The 17,402-nt window shown below is 49.0% G+C and overlaps 2 protein-coding genes across 12 annotated transcripts; both read right to left on the bottom strand.

Moving 5' to 3' along the window:
• Nucleotides 1-1,360: 1,360 nt before the first annotated feature.
• Nucleotides 1,361-8,816, bottom strand: PIGO (phosphatidylinositol glycan anchor biosynthesis class O). Of its 9 annotated transcripts, none has more exons than XR_014301715.1 (11): nucleotides 8,731-8,794; nucleotides 7,443-7,954; nucleotides 6,684-6,827; nucleotides 6,377-6,500; nucleotides 5,901-6,060; nucleotides 5,513-5,692; nucleotides 3,680-5,282; nucleotides 2,986-3,192; nucleotides 2,555-2,769; nucleotides 1,886-1,956; nucleotides 1,361-1,733 (listed from the first exon to the last, which is right to left on the bottom strand). XR_014301715.1 is itself a non-coding variant. In XM_082694656.1 (11 exons), the coding sequence occupies exons 2-11, from the start codon at nucleotides 7,951-7,953 to the stop codon at nucleotides 1,604-1,606; spliced, it is 3,270 nt and encodes a 1,089-aa protein (XP_082550782.1). In that variant the 5' UTR covers nucleotide 7,954; nucleotides 8,731-8,816; the 3' UTR covers nucleotides 1,361-1,603. The 9 variants fall into 9 exon arrangements, 6 of the variants coding, with proteins under 6 accessions (XP_082550782.1, XP_082550784.1, XP_082550785.1 ...); XR_014301717.1 differs by having other exon boundaries at nucleotides 7,443-7,957; nucleotides 8,731-8,770; XM_082694656.1 differs by having other exon boundaries at nucleotides 3,755-5,282; nucleotides 8,731-8,816.
• Nucleotides 8,817-13,806: 4,990 nt separating this feature from the next.
• On the bottom strand, nucleotides 13,807-17,159 carry STOML2 (stomatin like 2). Of its 3 annotated transcripts, XM_082694705.1 has the most exons (10): nucleotides 16,994-17,159; nucleotides 16,616-16,753; nucleotides 16,056-16,155; nucleotides 15,859-15,917; nucleotides 15,666-15,767; nucleotides 15,382-15,516; nucleotides 15,090-15,234; nucleotides 14,891-14,970; nucleotides 14,501-14,629; nucleotides 13,807-14,087 (listed from the first exon to the last, which is right to left on the bottom strand). In XM_082694705.1, exons 1-10 carry the CDS (start codon nucleotides 17,036-17,038, stop codon nucleotides 13,950-13,952), a joined length of 1,071 nt encoding a protein of 356 aa, XP_082550831.1. In that variant the 5' UTR covers nucleotides 17,039-17,159; the 3' UTR covers nucleotides 13,807-13,949. The 3 variants fall into 3 exon arrangements, with proteins under 3 accessions (XP_082550831.1, XP_082550829.1, XP_082550830.1); XM_082694703.1 differs by lacking the exon at nucleotides 14,501-14,629 and having other exon boundaries at nucleotides 16,994-17,145; XM_082694704.1 differs by lacking the exon at nucleotides 16,056-16,155 and having other exon boundaries at nucleotides 16,994-17,091.
• Nucleotides 17,160-17,402: the final 243 nt, after the last annotated feature.

Below are 17,402 nucleotides of genomic sequence, written 5' to 3' on the forward strand. Positions count from 1 at the left end.
ATTGTACCTCAATAAAGCTCTTTAGAAAAACAGTGAGTTAGTGTGGAATGGGTGTTTTGATGTCAACTAGGAGGCAGGGATAAGAATTTTTAACCATATATCTTTCTCCAAAAGGATCTTGAAGTTAGATCAGAAGAAAAGGAAATAGCCGATGGCAGATCAGCATATTTTCCTTAGGCTTTAGGCTTCAGGCTCCAGGAAAGGAGGCTCCCTGCCAAGAAAAAAAAAGAAAGAAAGAAAAAAAAAGGACGAGGTGGAACCTGACTAGGAGAAGCTGAGGAACTGGAGTCCTGAAATCCTTCCCATTGGTGCTAGGGATGGAATAGGGTCTTTTCTTCTCACAGAGGTACTGTGTGCTTATTAAATGATGCCTGGGAATGGTGTCCACGAGACAGAGAAAAGCAAAGGGACTTTTTTCTAATTCATCTTTTAGTCTTTGCTGGGGCCTAACTTCTTTCTTTTTTAGTGTATCCCTGCCAAGGTTACCAATGTCCTATCCTCTAATTGCCTGAAATAGTATACATTTCTTATCATCTTTCTGTTTGACCTATGTAGCACTACAGACTATTAGCCATGAATAATTCCATCTCTTTCTTTAGCTACCACAGCCGTGAATGCCTTTCCTTCACACTCACTGCTAAGCAGCTTGTCTTTCTGCCAAGAAGAAGTGCTATTCCACAATTTTACATCTGTTCTTCTTTCAGTTGTTTCATCTCCTCCTGTCCTGGGCATTCTTGAACATCAAATAGCAGGCCTGACCCTTCTCTTCAGAGCTTCCCCCCACCCTCCTTTGAGGCACATTTCCATGAGAATTTCATGCCAGCACTGCAATGTGACACAGTAGTGAGATGGATGGAGAGCACAAGGGTCATGCTTTAAACTTATAATTTTGGTTTCAAGTCTGGAATAATCAATGGGACAAGATGAAATGCTATGTAAGAAGGGCATTAGGTCTGATAAATGATAGCAAATGTTGGAAACCTAGGGTGGCCTCCTAAGCCACTTTGTCCTAGAAGTGAAGGACAAAGGGTGCTCTGGGGTGAAAGAACCCAAAAGAGGAGGGAATACAGCACCGTTTCGGGTTTTAGACAATGAGTCTGTGTACTCCATGATGCCTGGGCTTGTCTTTCCAGCAGTCTCTGCTATCAGCCAAAGGATAAGAATTTAATAAAATACATTACACGGAAAAGAAAAGAAAAATGGCAGGTGGGATAACAGGAATGAAGTAAGGGGAGGAGGAGGAGGAGGAAGTAAGGGAAGTGAATTCAGACACTTTCAAACACTTCCCAAAGGTTTTCAGGCATAGGCAGGTCTGCATAAGATACAGGTGGGGGGCTCTGCCACCTCTCAGACACACATATTTACATTATTAGTTTATTCTTCTTTGGAGGCCACCCTCGAAAGCAAGAGTTAGGGAGCAGGCCCCACTATGATTTTGAATTATAAAATAATGAAGTCCCAGGTGTCAGTAGCTCCTGGCTGCATGGTGGTAAAAAGTGGAGCTAAGCCTCTCTTGCAGATGATCCAGCCAGCACCTATATAGGCCAGGCTAGACTGTTCTCCAGCTCTGCCTGTGGCCACAAACCAGCACTAGCTGCCTAGGCTATCTCTGCTGGGCCAGAACTAGCTGCCTGAACCAGGAGCTCACAGCACCATCCACTCGCATCACCAAAGCTATGCCCAGGAAAAGTCCCACGCTGCTCACAATAAAGCCCATGGCTTCAAAAATGAACCTGAAAAGAAAAGTGGAGAATTCTCAGGGGACACTGAGAGTAGGTCTAGAGCCTTTTCCCTGACGAGACAAAACCTGACCACCCTAATGTTCATTCTTTCCTCCAAGCTTCACCCTCCCCAACACCAATACTTCTCAAGCAAATCCACTTACTTGGGGGCAAACACCTTCCAGACCATGAGATGCCTGCGGAGGATGGAGGCTGCCAAGGCACAGGCCAGAATCTAGGGAGGACAGGAAAGGTCAATTTACTTGGGGAGGAGGAAACAGGTCAAAGGGAGAGTTGCCCCTGTGAGGACTGGAAGGAGTAGGAAAGTAGTGCATGTCAGTGGAAAAAAACCTGGGTTAGGAGTCAGGAGACTTAAGTCTTTTCCTGGCCTCACCATGACTCACTGTGTGACCTTGGACAAGCACTATCCACCTGTGCTGATCACATTCAGGCTCTGCCTCCCAGGTTGAGAGGAAGATGTCAGTCACACCTTCTGCCTCTGAAGAGAAGGAAGATCCATGACATAGTCTGGGAAAGAATCCTGGCCATCACCTCAGTTTTTCCTGTCTGTCCACTAATGAAGGAATCGCCAAATGCAATCAGCAAGGTCCAGATCTAGCTTATAGAGAGGAAACAATCCAAGGCTAGGATTTAGGAGACCCAAGTTCAAGTCTCAATACAGCCAGCCCCTTGAGGCCACAGCCTTAGGCAACCATTTTGCTTATCTGTACTTCGGTCCAGGCTCTCCCCCAGGGTTTTGGCAAAGTATGAAAGAATGTGATGTACAGGCATGAGAAAAGGTCACTAACTCCGTGCTCTCTCTCTGCACTCACCTGAATACCGAGGACAAAGAGGTACTTGAGGCCCAGCTGCAGCAGCGCTGCATTGAAGTGATGAGGTGCATCCCGGAGCCGCATCTCCATCAGTGGCTCCTCTTCCTCCTCAGGCCTGACTCTGGCTTCAGCTTCATTCCCTAGGGACTGCCACCTCTTCCGGGGCCCTTGACTCTCACAGAGGAAGGGCCAGAGCAAAAGCAATGGGCAACCTACTGCCTCAGGGGGAAGGCAGGGCTAGAATCAGTGGAGGCCCTAGGAACCAGGCCACCCCGGCCCCCAACCACCCTAGCCGACTAAGGCTCCAGGAAGTGCTGGCCAAGGGGTGCCCAAAGATCCAACAAAATAACCTCGCCCCACTCAAATCCAGGGGTCTCCTTTCTCTCCAGAAAGTCAGGGTAAACAATGGAAGCAACGGAGGAATAAAGTACCTGCAAAGAGGAGATGGGAGGCAAAGGTGTTGGCTCCCACCAGCAGAGCAGGCAGCCAGGTGGAGGAGCCATGACCCTCTGGGAATCCCACGAAGGCTGCGTGCCAATGAATGGCTGGAAAGACAGGCTGGTGGCCCATGGAGTAGAAGCTCTGCGTGGCCATGAGGGCCCAAGCAGAGACTGCCTGCCATGGCACAGTAAAAGGACCTGGGGGAAGACAGAAACCTCTTCACAGTCACATCCCATTCCCTAATCCATAGCCTACTGCCTGGCAGTCAGATCCTCCTACTGCTTCAGTGCTACACACATACATGCCCCTCACCCCGACCTCCTTACATGCAACACTCTGCTATTCTAATTCCCTCTTTGGCACTAAGCCTCCATTTCTCTAATCTGAACTGTGTTCCATCTCTCTCTCTCTCTCTATCTCTCTCTCTCTCTCATATACAAACAGCTCACTATGACTTTACACACTTGTAATTCCCCACTCCCATTCCCACTCCCACTCCCACTTCCTGGAAAATCAGGAAATGAACTCCATGAAGGTGCAGCATTTCCACTAAGAAATGAATCTTAGAGTACTCATGTCTCTCCCTCCTTCATGAGCCTTGCTGAGAGCCAGTGGCAGGGATCAGTTAGCTTGGCTACACCAGGAAGACCATCCCAACTTTGTGAAGAATCTGAGGAGCAACACCTCCCTGAAAACAAGCGAGGCTGAAGTCACATCACTACTGTCCTTGGAGGAATAAGGGCTGAGAAACGTATTTACCAGGGGTGGTGATGGGTATCCCAGCAGCAAGCAGATGCAGGAGAAGGAAGCTCTGCAGAAACAGAAGCAGGAACACCAGGCTAACGCGCTCTGCATGCAATAGCAGAAGTGGGAAGGCCAAGAGGGTGAGTGCCGTGACCATAGCAGCTGAGTAGACACTCCCCAACTGATAGGCCGCCACAGTCAGGGGGCCCCGGGATCTGGTCCTCTCTAGCCGGCCCCGGAACTCCTCTTGCATGTGTCGATAGATCTGAGGTACCACATAATCCAAGTCAGCCTGAGAAGTGGGGGGGCCTGAGAAGGGAGTGAGGACAGTCCTGGTCCTTGGGGCTCCTGTCGTAGCCTTTACTAGCACTGTCACGGGCCTCCAGAGCAGCAGCATGAGCCCTGAAGCGGCCAACACGGCCACAGCCCTAGGCAGCACAACTGATGCCCCAGCAACCAAGGCCCGGAGACGTGGGGGTGCTTCATCAGCCCCCGACGCCAGCGCCCAGTAGGCAGCAGTGCCCAGTACCATTAGGGGCAGCCCCCAGCGCACAAAGAGCACAGAGGGCTCAGGACTCTTGAGATTGCTATAGCGGCGAAGCCATAGGCGCACGACAGCTAACAGGGCTACCAAAGCCCCCACACAAGCTCCATACCACAGATTCTTGGCTCGACCACCCACCATGGATGCCAAGGGACTCAGCCAGGGAGAGGAACGGCAAGCAGGTGTCTCTTCAGGGCAGCGATGAAAAAGCCCAGCTAGCCTTATACATAAAAGCAACCCTACTCCAAGTCCCAGGGCATAAGTACCACTGTGTCGGGGAGGGCCCGTAGAGGCTGGAAAACAAAGGCGGGGCATTGTGAGCAGCTTAGGTGGGAGCAACTTGCCCTCCCAGTGAAGCTGGGCAATCAGGAGCAAGATGAGGGAACCCAAAAGGAAGGGGGTGGCCCTCGCCTCAGCTACAACAAAGCTATCAGAGAAGAAAGCAGCAAAGCGAATGAGCAGGAATAATAGGACAGGCCCAGGGATGGGAAGTAGGGCTTCCAGGGGCCTCTTGGACCCCCAGCCAGCCCATGCTTTCCACAGAAAAGGCAGGAGTGAGCCCACTGCAGCCATAGCCCCTAGGACCACTGGATCCAGCCTCAGCCCAGTAGTTGTCAGGAGTCCAGCACACACTATGGTACCAGCCAGACCACAGGCCATAGGTATTAGGAGGAAGGGGTGGAAGCAGAAGCCTGGGGATGTCGCCCACTGGGATACCAGCAGACAAAGAAAGCAGGCAGCGGCCATGAGAGCAGCACCCCCGGCCATGCGACCCAGAGAGAAACGAGCCCAAGACTGAATGCACATGGCCCGAACTCCCCGCAGGAACTGCTGCAGCTCAGTAATCACAGTCTGTAGTGCTGCCTCAGCCCCCTGGGGGCTCTGCAGAAGCCGCTGGTAGTCAGCAGAGGCATTGGAGAAAAGGTTCTGCAGCCGATGAAGCTCCGTAATTTGAAGGTCCTGAGAAGCAGCTGAGTAGGCGTGAAGAAATCGGGATACCTGGCAAAAATGGTCAGAGACCAAGGGGAAAACATCAGAGATATCAACCAGGACAGAGGCAAAGATAGCTGTTATCAAAAGGGGTATCTGGAAATCAGGGACCTGAACTCTGTCTGGAACAGGGGGGAAGGGAGGGAAGGAGGACATGACTGTGGAAGGTGGGATTAAGACTGAACAAATGACAAGTGATCATTATGCTTCTCCTATGCCCACCCTAGTCCATCACCTACCTGCTGGGCATTGAGATGGAGAGCTGAGGCTTGGGCCAGAGCAGAGGAGTGAGGCTGGGCATCTTCAACCTCTGAGAACAGCTCAGCCATCACCTCCCCAATGTTCCCAAACGGAATGGGCAGGCCCAGCAGCAGGGCCAGCGTAGGAACAAGGCTGATTTGAGGAACTATCTCCGGCTCCTAGAGGAAAAGGAGAGGGGCCAATGGGTTCACCACAGAGCTGAGATCAGGATTTGGGATGGAAGACATAGGGACCTCAGTAGGAAATGAGTGGGGGATGCCCAGAGTCATGAATTTGAGAGCCAAAAATGGAGAGAGCCACAAGAATGCTGTGATCATAATTCAACTGAATACCAAGAGACCAGACAAAGAACACCCCAGGCCTCACCTCTGGGGGGGCACCAGGAAAGAGGGCTTTGGGACTGTACAGAAAAAGTGCAGCAGAGATCTCCAGCTCACTGTCTCCTCCATGGTCCCCAGTCATGGTCATCCCATGGTCCCCAATCACAACCAGCAGTGTGTCATTTTCCAGACGCTCCACAAGTCCCCTGAGGGCCAAGAAATACATCAGGAGGTAGGAATGGATAAAGATTTTCCTAGGAGATCATTCCCCGCCACCATAACTTCCATTAGGAGGGTCTAGACTTTTGGCAAAGAGATACCTCTTCAGTCATGACCCTACTTCCCAAAGTCACATGCTGAGTTACTCAAGATGGATGAGGCCCCTAACTTCAGAAAAATGCCTAGAAAAGGCAGAATTCAGCAAGGAAAGAGGCTCCAAGATAAAGACTTTTTCTCTTGGGTCAATATATCCTAAGATTCTCAGACACAAACCCATTCCCCCAGCCAATATCCCACACTCACTGGATCACCTGGTCCATTTGGCTAAGTTTCTTGGCCATTTCAGGGTGGTGAGGGCCATACTTGTGGCCACAGTGATCCACACCCAGGAAGTGAGCAATCAGCATATCCCATTTACCACTGTCCACTGTGAAAGGAAAAACACTAAGCACAGGGGACTAAGGCCCACTCCTCAACCCCAGCCAAGTTCTGACACTATGTGAAGGGACACAATCCCAGGCCACTGTATCCACGGGAAGCTCAGAATTTGTGACCTGAAGTAGCCCTCCACAGCTCCCAGTCTTGGGCCTGCCTCTGGCCCCATGCTCACTGGTTGGATACAGGTGTTCCAGGATGCCATTGTCCACTGTGTGCAGGTCTCTGACATTGAAGGATGGGAAGAAGAAAGCTTGGGAGAAAGCTCCAGGGAAAAGATCTTTCCAGGTATCATCTCCCATGAAGACCACACGCCTTCCTGCAGGGACATGAGAGTGGGTCACAACCTAAGCAAGAGTCAAGGCAGAGGGAAAGAGAAGAGGATGCCCTTTATAGATGTCTCAGAAATCTCAACCAGCAATTTCACCCAGCAACTCTTTATCCTTCAAGGCCTAAAATTTTCTGCTATGAAGCTTTCCCTGATAACCATACTTTCCCCAATAACCAGACTTCTCACTCCTTGTTTCTACAAAAGGCTCTGCTAGTTCTCAATCCCTAGCTATTTTTGCTACTCTGTTTTTCCTGGGTATATGCTGCTTTTTCCAAGTCAGTGAGTGGACAAGGTATGGCACCCTCTGCACTTTCCTCCACACTTATGAGAATATCAGACTCACATCGTCTCCTCTTCATTGCTCTACTGCCTCTTACTGAAAGCTCCCCAAAAGTAAAACCAACACTCCATGCAGATTAAAAACTCCAGAACGAAAAAGCCCACACCTGCACTTGCTGCATGCAGGGCTCTGGTCTCTCTCTCTCTTCCCCTGTCCTTGCACAGCAGTCTAGCATGCAGTTGAGCACCCAAAGTTCTGGCTCTCTGACCTCTAAAGAGAAAATATGGTAAGGTATTCTGGCTTCCAAAGGGGCCCAGACTAACCTGCACTGGCGAGCTGCTTAATGAGATTGTCTTCCACTATGGCATAGCTGGCAAAGTTACTGCCAGCATCGATAAAGGTAGGCAGTGAGCCTGTGGTGAGGGCCTTCAGGCGCTGCATGGTGGTGGTGGGGGGATCCGCCTTAGATTGGTAGAGCCTGGCATGGTGGGGCTGAATCTCCAGGATCCTTTGCAAGGAGTCCAATTTGCCCAGGAAGGGCAGAGAGACAGGAGGCTCTCCAGGACCGTGGGAGCGCTGGGGATGGGCAAAGTCAAATCTCAGAGCATCTATCAGCACCAACACAAGCCGAGAGAATCGAGAAGCCATCCAGCAGGCCCCAGGCTTCCCTTGGCTCCCCCATGGCAGGGACCCAGGGCCTGGGGGCTCTTGGCAGCTGCTATGGTTGGTGAGTTCCAAACGGGTAAGCAGGAAGCCACTGGTGAAGAGAGCAATGCCGGCATAGAAGAGGAAGCTGACCCAGGCCAGGAAGAGCAGCACTGAGATCTTCTGCATCCTGCTGGTAGCGGGGAAGGAATTCATCACTGTAGGGTAATGTATATTCTGGTGCCTCAATACAAAGCAAAGCAAAAATCACTTCCTCTTGGAAGCCTTCCGGAGGATAAACAGCCCCATAGCCAACCCAACGCAATGTTCCTCTCCATCAGTTATACCAGTGTTTCCAAAGATGAGATCCGCAGACTATGGGCATCAACCTGGAGCAGTTGTTTAAAATGCTGATTTCCAGGCCCCACCCCAGATCTACTTAATCAGGATCTTTAGGGGTGGAGCTAGGGATTTGCACATGTACTCCAAGAGAGTCTAACGATGAAATGCACAGTCCACGAGGGAAACTTATTCCTACTGGTAGAAAGCTCTCTGACAGCTCATTTCTTCACCTCTCTCCTTGCCAATCTCAAAACCCCTGGGGTGGCCAGGGCTTGCAACCGCAGGGTAACCCGGGCGGGACTGACGGCGCCGCCTGGTGGGGACCACGAGGACCAAGGGGAGGAGTCACGCTCAGCTTCCGGATGGCCAGTATCGCCAGGAGACCGGAGTCGCAACCTACCCCGCGCAGCAAACCAGAGTCACAGGGTCTAGGGCTTGTTGGGCCTCGCCGGGACCCACACATCCGGACGACTCTGCTTCATCTGGTGGCTACCCAGACTTCTCCTGGGCGCCGTGGCTTCGGTACTTAGAACACTAGGTTGCGAGCTGCGGGGTATGGGTCCCTTTGGAAAAGGGGAGTGACCAGTAGGAAGAGCGAGTAGATTCTCGAAGACCCTGGCTCACCTTGAACGATGCCCGGAAGCGCAGCAGCAACGCCTGCCCACTGGCACCACAGACAAGCGCACGCCGGACAGAGCGGCCCGCGGGGGCCCTCAGCGCCATCTGCCGGCGCCTCCGAAGAAGTTCGGCAGGGAGCGCCGGACCCGCCCCAGGAGGAGAATTTGATGAGAGATCATAGTAGTTCAAGAGAATTAGGAGCAGGGAGCTAAGCTAGAAGAGCTCAGGGAAGCACTGGTCATTCTTGATTAAGCCTAAGAACTGTCCTTTTGGAATCAAACTTAGCATGAATCTTAGCTCTGCCACTCGCTGGCATTATTGGGCATTACTTCATCCATAAAGTAGGGATAACTATTTTCTCCTTTTTGCTTAGCTGACACCAACTGATAGATTTTATTATTCCCCCTCTTCATGTATTTTCACTGTATCTTCCAATTTAGTAATTTAAAAAATACTCCCAATTTAAAAATGGGCAAACGTGTGGCAACGGACGGGCTCAGTCGCTAGAGCATGCAACTCTTAATCTTGAGGTCGTGAGTTCAAGCCTCACATCGGACAAAGACCCCCGCTTTAAAATAAATAAATAAATAAATAAATACATAAAATTTTACAAGATTTTATTTATTTGACAGAGAGAGAGATCACAAGTAGGCAGAAAGACAGGCAGAGGGAGAGGGGGAAGCAGGCTCCCTGCTGAGCAGAGCTGGATGTGGGGCTCCATGTGAGGCTCTATCCCAGGACCCTGAGATCATGACCTGAGCCGAAGGCAGAAGCTTAACCCACTGTGCCCTCCAGGCACCCATATAAGATTTTTAAATGGGCAAAGGAGGGGCGCCTGGTTGGCTCAGGCAGAAGAGCAGGCAACTTTTGATCTTGGGGTTGTGAGTTTGAGCCACGTTTGGTGTAGATATTACTTAAATAATTTTTTAAAAGATTTTATTTATTTGTCAGAGAAAGAGAGAGAGTACACACAGATAGAGTGGCAGGCAGAGGCAGAGAGAGATCAGGCTCCTCGCTGAGCAAGGAGCCCGATGCAGGCTCAGTCCCTGGACCCTGGGATCATGACCTGAGCTGAAGGCAGCCACTTAACCAACTGAGCCACCCAGGTGTCCCAAAATAAATAAACTTTTAAAACACAAGCATGTTTTTAAAGAATAAATAAATATAGGCAAAAGATCTGACTTTTCTCCAAAGAAAATATACACATTAACATTGCACCAATTAACATAGGAAAAGATGCCCAACATCATTAAGCATCAGGGGAATACTAGAGATACCACTTCATACTCACTAGGATGGCTGTAATAGAAAGGACAAAAAACGAGTACTTGGGGCGTCTGGGTGGCTCAGTGGGTTAAGCCGCTGCCTTCGGCTCAGGTCATGATCTCAGGGTCCTGGGATGGAGTCCCGAATCGGGCTCTCTGCTCAGCAGGGAGCCTGCTTCCTTCTCTCTCTCTCTCTGCCTGCCTCTCAGTGTACTTGTAATTTCTCTCTGTCAAACAAATAAATAAAATCTTAAAAAAAAAAAAAAAAAACGAGTACTGGCAATGGATGTGGAGAAATTTGAACCCTCACTCACTGATTTTGGGATTGTAAAATGGTGCTTTGGAAAACAGTCTGGCAGTTCTTCAAAAGGTTAAATATAGAGTTACCATACTCCCCAGCAGTTTGACTCCTAGACATACATCCGAGAGAAATGAAAAGCATATGTCCACACAAAAACTTGCACTTGACAGTTCATAGCAAAACAACCCAAATGGCCTTCACCAATAGACAGACAGATATTGTATGATGTACTATATCATACAATAGAATATTATTCTGCCGGGACGCCTGGGTGGCTTGGTTGGTTGGACGACTGCCTTCGGCTCAGGTCATGATCCCGGAGTTCCGGGATCGAGTCCCACATCAGGCTCCCGGCTCCATGGGGAGTCTGCTTCTCCCTCTGACCTTCTTCTCGCTCATGCTCTCTCTCACTGACTCTCTCTCAAATAAATAAATAAAAAATCTTAAAAAAAAAAAAAAGAATATTATTCTGCCATAAAAAGTAACGGAGTACTGCTACCTGTTATTACATGGATGAAACTTACTAAGTGAAAGAAGCCAATCACAAAATAGCATTTTATATTATTCCATTTACATGAATACAAAAAGCTACAGAGACAGTACATTAGTGTTTTCCTACAACTGGGGGAAGAGAGGAGTGACTGCTAATGAGTACAGGGTTTTGGTGGTGTAGTAGGGATGGAGGAGAGATGATGAAAATGTTCTAAAATGGTGATGGTTGCACAACTCTGAATACACTACAAATCACTGATTTATACTTTAAATGGGTGAATGTTACGTGAATTACATCTCAAGAAAGTTACTTTTAAAAAACATTTTATTTTTTCAGTGTTCCAAGATTTATTGTTTATGCACCACACACAGTGTTCCATGAAATATGTGCCCTCCTTAATATCTACCACTAGGCTCACCCAACCCCCCCCCCCACCTCCCTCTCCTCCAAAACCCTCAGTTTGTTTCTCAGAATCCACATTCTCTCATGCTTCGACTCCCCCTCTGATTTCCCCCAATTCACTTTTCCTTTCCTTCTCCCAATGTCCTTCATGTTATTCCTTATGCTCCACAAGTGAAACCGTATGACAATTGACTTTCTCTGCTTGATTTATTTCACTCAGCATAATCTCCTCCAGTCCCATTCATGTTGATAGAAAAGTTGTGTATTCAATCTTTCTGATGGAGGTGTAATATTCCGTTGTATAGATGTATCATATCTTCTTTAGAAAGCTACTTTTTAAAAAAAATATTTGAGAGTGAGAGAGACAGAGATAATGAGAGCACAAGCAAGAAGGAGAGGGAGAAGCAGGCTTCCCAGGGGGCTCAATGAGGGCTCAATCCCAAGACTCCATACCAGAACCCCAGGATCATGACCTGAGCCAAAGGCGGACTTTTAACCAACTGAGCCACCCAGGTGCCCCTCCATAAAGCTACTGTTATAAACAAAAGCCCTCTCCATTGGTTTCAGATTTCACAGTAAAGCCCAAGTTCTTGTAGTCCTGCATGGTCCTACAAGTCTTCATGCCAGCTCTGGCTTCCCTCTCTCCCTCTCTGATTTATCTAGTTGCCACTTCTTTGCTTCCTTAAGTTTGTTCCATCTATTTTAATTTTTTTGCTTTTTATTTTTAACTTTTAACTTTTAAATTTTAACTTTTGCTCTTCCAGTTACAATGGCCTTACCGCCGTCACATTTAGAATCTCCAGGTTTACTCCCAGGTGCTCAAATAGGTCTTCCCCTCATCTCCATATCTAGCTCAAATATAACTTCCAGAGGTTTCCAGGAACATAATGTTACAGATTACAGCCTCCTCTCCCATCTTCCTTCTTTTTCTTCTGTAGCACAATTCACTAAACATCTTATTAATGATTTGTCCCTTCCAAATAGAAATTAAAACTTATTGAGGGATATCTGACTGGCTCAAGTCGGTAGAGCTTGTGACTTGATCTCGCAATTTTAAGTTTGGGTCCCAAGTTGGGTATAGACATTAATTAAAAATTAAATGTTATAAATAAAATAAAAATAAAATCTTAAAAGAAAAAAACCCTTTTTTCTCTCTCATTGAGAGCAGGGAATTTAGTTCTTCATTATTATATATCCTTAGTGCCTGGCATGTATTTTGGGGTTCAATAGTTATCAAATAGTTAAATGAGTAAATTCTAATTCAGACAAATGTTGAAAAATGTCATCCCTTCACCTCCATCCCAATGGGTCCTTACTTCAGTTCAGGCCTCATCATCCCTTCCAGGATTGTTGAGGCCGCCTTCCTACTGTCTTTCTGCCTCCCATTTCATCTTCAAATACCCTGCCCACATTGTACCAGGTCAGTTGTATCTAAAGCACTAATATGACTACCTTAATCTTCCTAAAAGAATTCAGGAAGGGAAAAAAGAAAACCTTCATGGCTCCCTCCCTATCCTAAGGCTGAAGTCCAAATTCTTCGTATTCTATCTCCTTGTGCTGTGGACCTTGCCATACAGTTACACACCCTAACATCCCACCCTTCAGCCTTAGCAAACTCTGAATGTTCCAACTTCTCTGGAACTGTGGGCCTCCGCATATTCCCAAACCCTAGCCTGGTGAAGGCATTAATTTTTCCAGCCTGAGCTCAATGGCAGAGTTGGCAGCCCTGTTGCTCGCACCAGAACCTTCTCCTATCCTAGCACTTATCACTTTGTATCTATTTCCTTGTCTGTCTTCCCTGCCCAACTTGAGTCTGTGAAAGCAAGAACCACTGGGTGGGTCTAAACTGCTTTTGTAAACTATGTCTAGGACTGAGGTTGGCCTATGGTAGAAATCATGAAATTTTTGAAGGAATAAGTATCTTCAGTTCCGGAAAACTCTTTAAGCATTCAGCAAGACTGTCCTGCCAGCATAGTTCTGTCTCCCATAAAAAAAATCCCCCCAGGGGCACCTGCTGGATGGGTCAGTTGGTGGAGCAGAGGAATCCAGCATGTGAAATAATCTTTTTTTTTTTTTTAAAGGTTTTATTTATTTGAGAGAGCTTAGGAGAGCACACATATGTATGCAAGCAAGGGGAGGGACAGAAGGAGAGGTATAACCAGACTCCCCGATGAGCAGGGAACCCAATGCAGGGCTGGATCCCAGAACCCTGGGATCATGAACTGAGCTGAAGGCAGACACTTGAAGGACTGAGTCACACAGGTGCCCCAAGCAGGTGACTTTTTATCTTGGGGTTGTGAGTTCTAGTCTCACATTGGGTATAGAACTTACTTAAAACAAAATGAAACCAATCCCCCAAACACCTGCTCAAATTCACATCCCCATAGTTAGCAGGAGGAACTACACTCCCCAGCTGGCAGTTTAGTAGACCTGTGGCTTAATCCTTCCACCCTATCCCAAAGCTTTTCCTAAAGATAGGATGATTTTATCTACACGAGGTTCATTCTTACTCATGGAGGAATCAGCTTCCTAGACCTGAGAGGCCTGGAGGATGGAAGCAGACATCCATGGAAAACAATGGTGATTTTTTCCCAACTTCATTCCCCAATCAAAGAAGACAGTTTCTGGTTTGCCACTGGCAAGTTTATTACATGATTAAAGTTCAAATAAAAAAATAATAACAAAATCTTGGCAGGGAAGCTAGAACCAGAGTCTGGGAGTACTGTTTCCCTGTCCCCAGCCTCCCTGGCCAAGCCCAGCTCCATTAACTCAGTTTGACTCGATCAAATTCCTCATCAAGACTTCCATCTGTGCCCTGGACATCTCTGCTGCTCCCGCTGGAGACTGAGTCCTTGGCCCCTGGCACGGGGGCTTTGGTGAGGGCCCCATATACACCCATGGCCTAAGAAGAGGGACAAAGAGAGAGCCATGAGGACACATGAGAGAAGGCACATCCCAACCCACCAATGACTACAAAGAAAGTGGGGCTGGGCCCAATATGGTTGTTTTCCCTTTCTCTCTCTCAAGACTCAAACTTTTGAGCTGATTCTAGGAATCTTATAAGCTGTCAAAACAGGGTCACCCTCAAAATAATGGTGTAAGTATCTGCCAAAAAAAGAGATGTCTCAAGAGCTCCCCTATCTACAAGGGTGAGGAAAGTGTTTCATTCTTAGAGATTTATTCTCTACAGAGTCTAACAGGAGGTCCAGGTCTCATGGAACTCCAAAAGCCTCCACGGTATATAAGTTGTGATGGTGATGGTGGGGTCTCAGTTTCTGGCATTGGTGTTGTGCTGGGTCCTCGGGGCACTCTAACCTGGGCCACCATACTGGTGACATCTCCAGGGTTCGAGGGCAGCAGAATAGTGTTGGAGTCCTTAGCCAGTTTGGAGAACGCACTGACATACTGCTCAGCCACAGTCAGTGAGGCTGCTGCATCTCCATTCTGTAGCCATAGAAGGGAAAAAAAACACAGATCACAGACTCGGACAAGGGATTGGGGACAGAGGGTACGTAGAGGGGAGGGGAGAAAAAAGAAGTTGGACTCCTGAAAAAAGGATCAGATCACAATGCAGATCACAATACAAGAGATCATGTAATCTGGCTCAATGGAACACACAAAGGCAGGAACTTATCCCAAGGGTAGATGAGAAAACCTCTTCCATTGTCAATTCCTGTCCCCGACTCCCAACCTGGGGCCTCTTACATGTTGTGTCAGAGCTGCAGCCAGGATCCGAATAGCTTCAGCCTTAGCTTTGGCCTTGGCCAGAACTGCACTGGCCTCCCCTGGAAGAGAAGAGACAAAGCTTTACTCATGAGGTCAGGGTACATCAAAGCTCCTGTCACAGCACCAACCCTCAAAGATCCACACCCTGCTCCTCCCTCAGCCTCTACCCTCTGCAGACCTGCTGCCTGATTTATTTGTTCAGCCTTTTCCGCCTCGGAGGCCAGGATCTGTGCCTGCTTCTTCCCCTCTGCCACGTTGATGGCTGACTCTCGGGTCCCCTCAGACTCTAGAACTGTGGCCCGTTTTCGCCTCTCTGCCTCCACCTAGAAGGCCCCCAACAAGCCCCATCAAAAAGAAGCCAGAATAAACTCTTACAGAGACCTGTAATATCATGATAGGGAAGGGAGTCCAGGTACTCATGAGACTGGAGCATCCCGAAGTCCTCTTCCCCATCCCTCCCTGGCCCCCACCTGCATCTGCATGGACTCTTTCACCCGGGGTGGCACGTGGATATCCTTGATCTCATAACGGAGGCAGCGAATGCCCCAGCAGTCAGCAGCCTGATTGATGGCGTCCACAATGCTAGCATTCAGGGACTCCCGCTCCTGGAAAAAGAGGTATAAGTTCCATGGCCTCAACCCACTGATCAAGGGTCTAAGCTGAGAAGTGCCTCTGACTAATCTTGACCCCCAGAAAGAACTGAGAGTGAGAGGTATGTGTCTTTCAACACTAACTCTGGCTCAGATCCCCTTACCCGGAAGACTTTGTCCAGAGAGAGTTTGCCGAGCTCTGATCTCATGGTTGTCTGAGCTAGCTGTGTGACAGCATACTCAGGGTCCTCTACACCATAGCTTGCCTGAAAAGGGCATGGACAGTTTAAGAAGCTTGAGTTGAGGATTTTAGTGAGAAAAGCAACTCAGAAGCTGAATAAAGCAAGTAGGAGATACCTTGTAAGGGTCCATGATTCGCAGATAAAGGACTCCATCGATTTGCAGAGTTACATTGTCTACAGGTACAGGAGTGGGAGAGAAAAGGGGGAAAATCAGGCCTCCAATTTTCAGTCAACTCATTCTCCTGAGCTCTGGATCTCCTGCAACCACATCCTAATGGCCTCAGAAAACCCGTGTCACCCTGCACCCCTCACCGAGAGTCACAGCCGACTGCTCAGGCACGTTGATGACAATTTCCTTGAGACTCTGCACATATCGGATCCGGTCTAACACAGGGATGAGGATGTTCAAGCCCTGGGAAGAGGAGTCATGGGTCCTCAGGATGAGGGTTGTAGGGTTGGGATTCAAGCTAGGCCTGGAGTGGGTATGGAATCAACATGTGGTACATTCCAAGTACAGCAGAAAGCTGGGGGTGTCAATGGTAGGGAAGCCCAAGAGGATAGGAATACAAGGCTGCACATCTGAATGGAAGAGAGAATCAAGGGAATAGGCGCCAGCAGAGTAGTAGACGGGTGGAGCTGAGAGAGAGTAGATACGGGAGATACCCAAGAACGGGGTCTGTGGGATGCTAGAGCAAACAGGAAAAGATGGTAATATGGGTATGAAGTTCAGCAGCCTGCGGTTCGCTAGGTCTGGCTGGGGGAGTTGGAAACCAAAGGTGGGGGCAGGCTCAAAGGAGATCCCACCCCATTCGCCCATGTCATGGGGGAATTCGCCATCCGGCTGGCTCTGAGTGGGCAGAAGAGGTTCTCACAGGCTCCAAGATCCGATGGAATCGGCCCATTCGTTCCACCACCCAGGCCTCCTGCTGCGGCACAAACAGTACCACGGTGTTTCGGGGCAATCCAGAGGAGGCGCGACGCGGAGCACGACCAGAAGCCTGTACGGAGCCCTAAAGAAAAGACAAGGATTAGCTAAAACCCCAGCCGGCGGGGCACCACGCCCTTCTCGGCGCCTGTCCAGGAGACATCTTCCTAAACCGCGACCCTAAAGGGTCCTCCGAGAGGAACTCACGTGGATACCATGACCTCTGACCCCAGTTCTCTGACCAAACTTAGAATCCCGCTTCTTCCCAGGTACGGACCCAGGTGCTCTCTGGCCCGACCTTTGGATTAGGTTCCCCCGAACTCACCCTCAGCAAAAGGGCCCCAGTCCCCCGCGCCGCGCGCGCCAGCATTTCCCACGGCCGAAGGACCTCCGGAACCAACGAGACGAGGAGCAGAGAGGTCGCTCTAGAATCCCGGACCGGAGCCTTTCCTCCTATATTTCCACTCCCCAGACGTACTTCCGGCGGTCTGCCCCCCTCCCCCAACCTCAGCCAATCAGCATTATTCAGCTGCAGTGTGTATCTAACTGTTTCCTTGGAGATGCAGGCCTTCTAGTGAAGGCCGGAGGGTGGAACTCGTTCTAGTTCTCGTTGATCGAGTCCAAGATCCCGGACATGGTGACTATACAGGCTATTTTCCATGTGCAGCTGGTCCAAGAACACCTCCCATCGAATTCTTTACCTCCATCGGAGACTCAGTTTACCCTTCTGAGCA

The sequence above is a fragment of the Mustela nivalis genome, assembly GCF_964662115.1.
Source record: "Mustela nivalis genome assembly, chromosome: 13".
Classification (NCBI taxonomy): Eukaryota; Metazoa; Chordata; class Mammalia; order Carnivora; family Mustelidae; genus Mustela; species Mustela nivalis.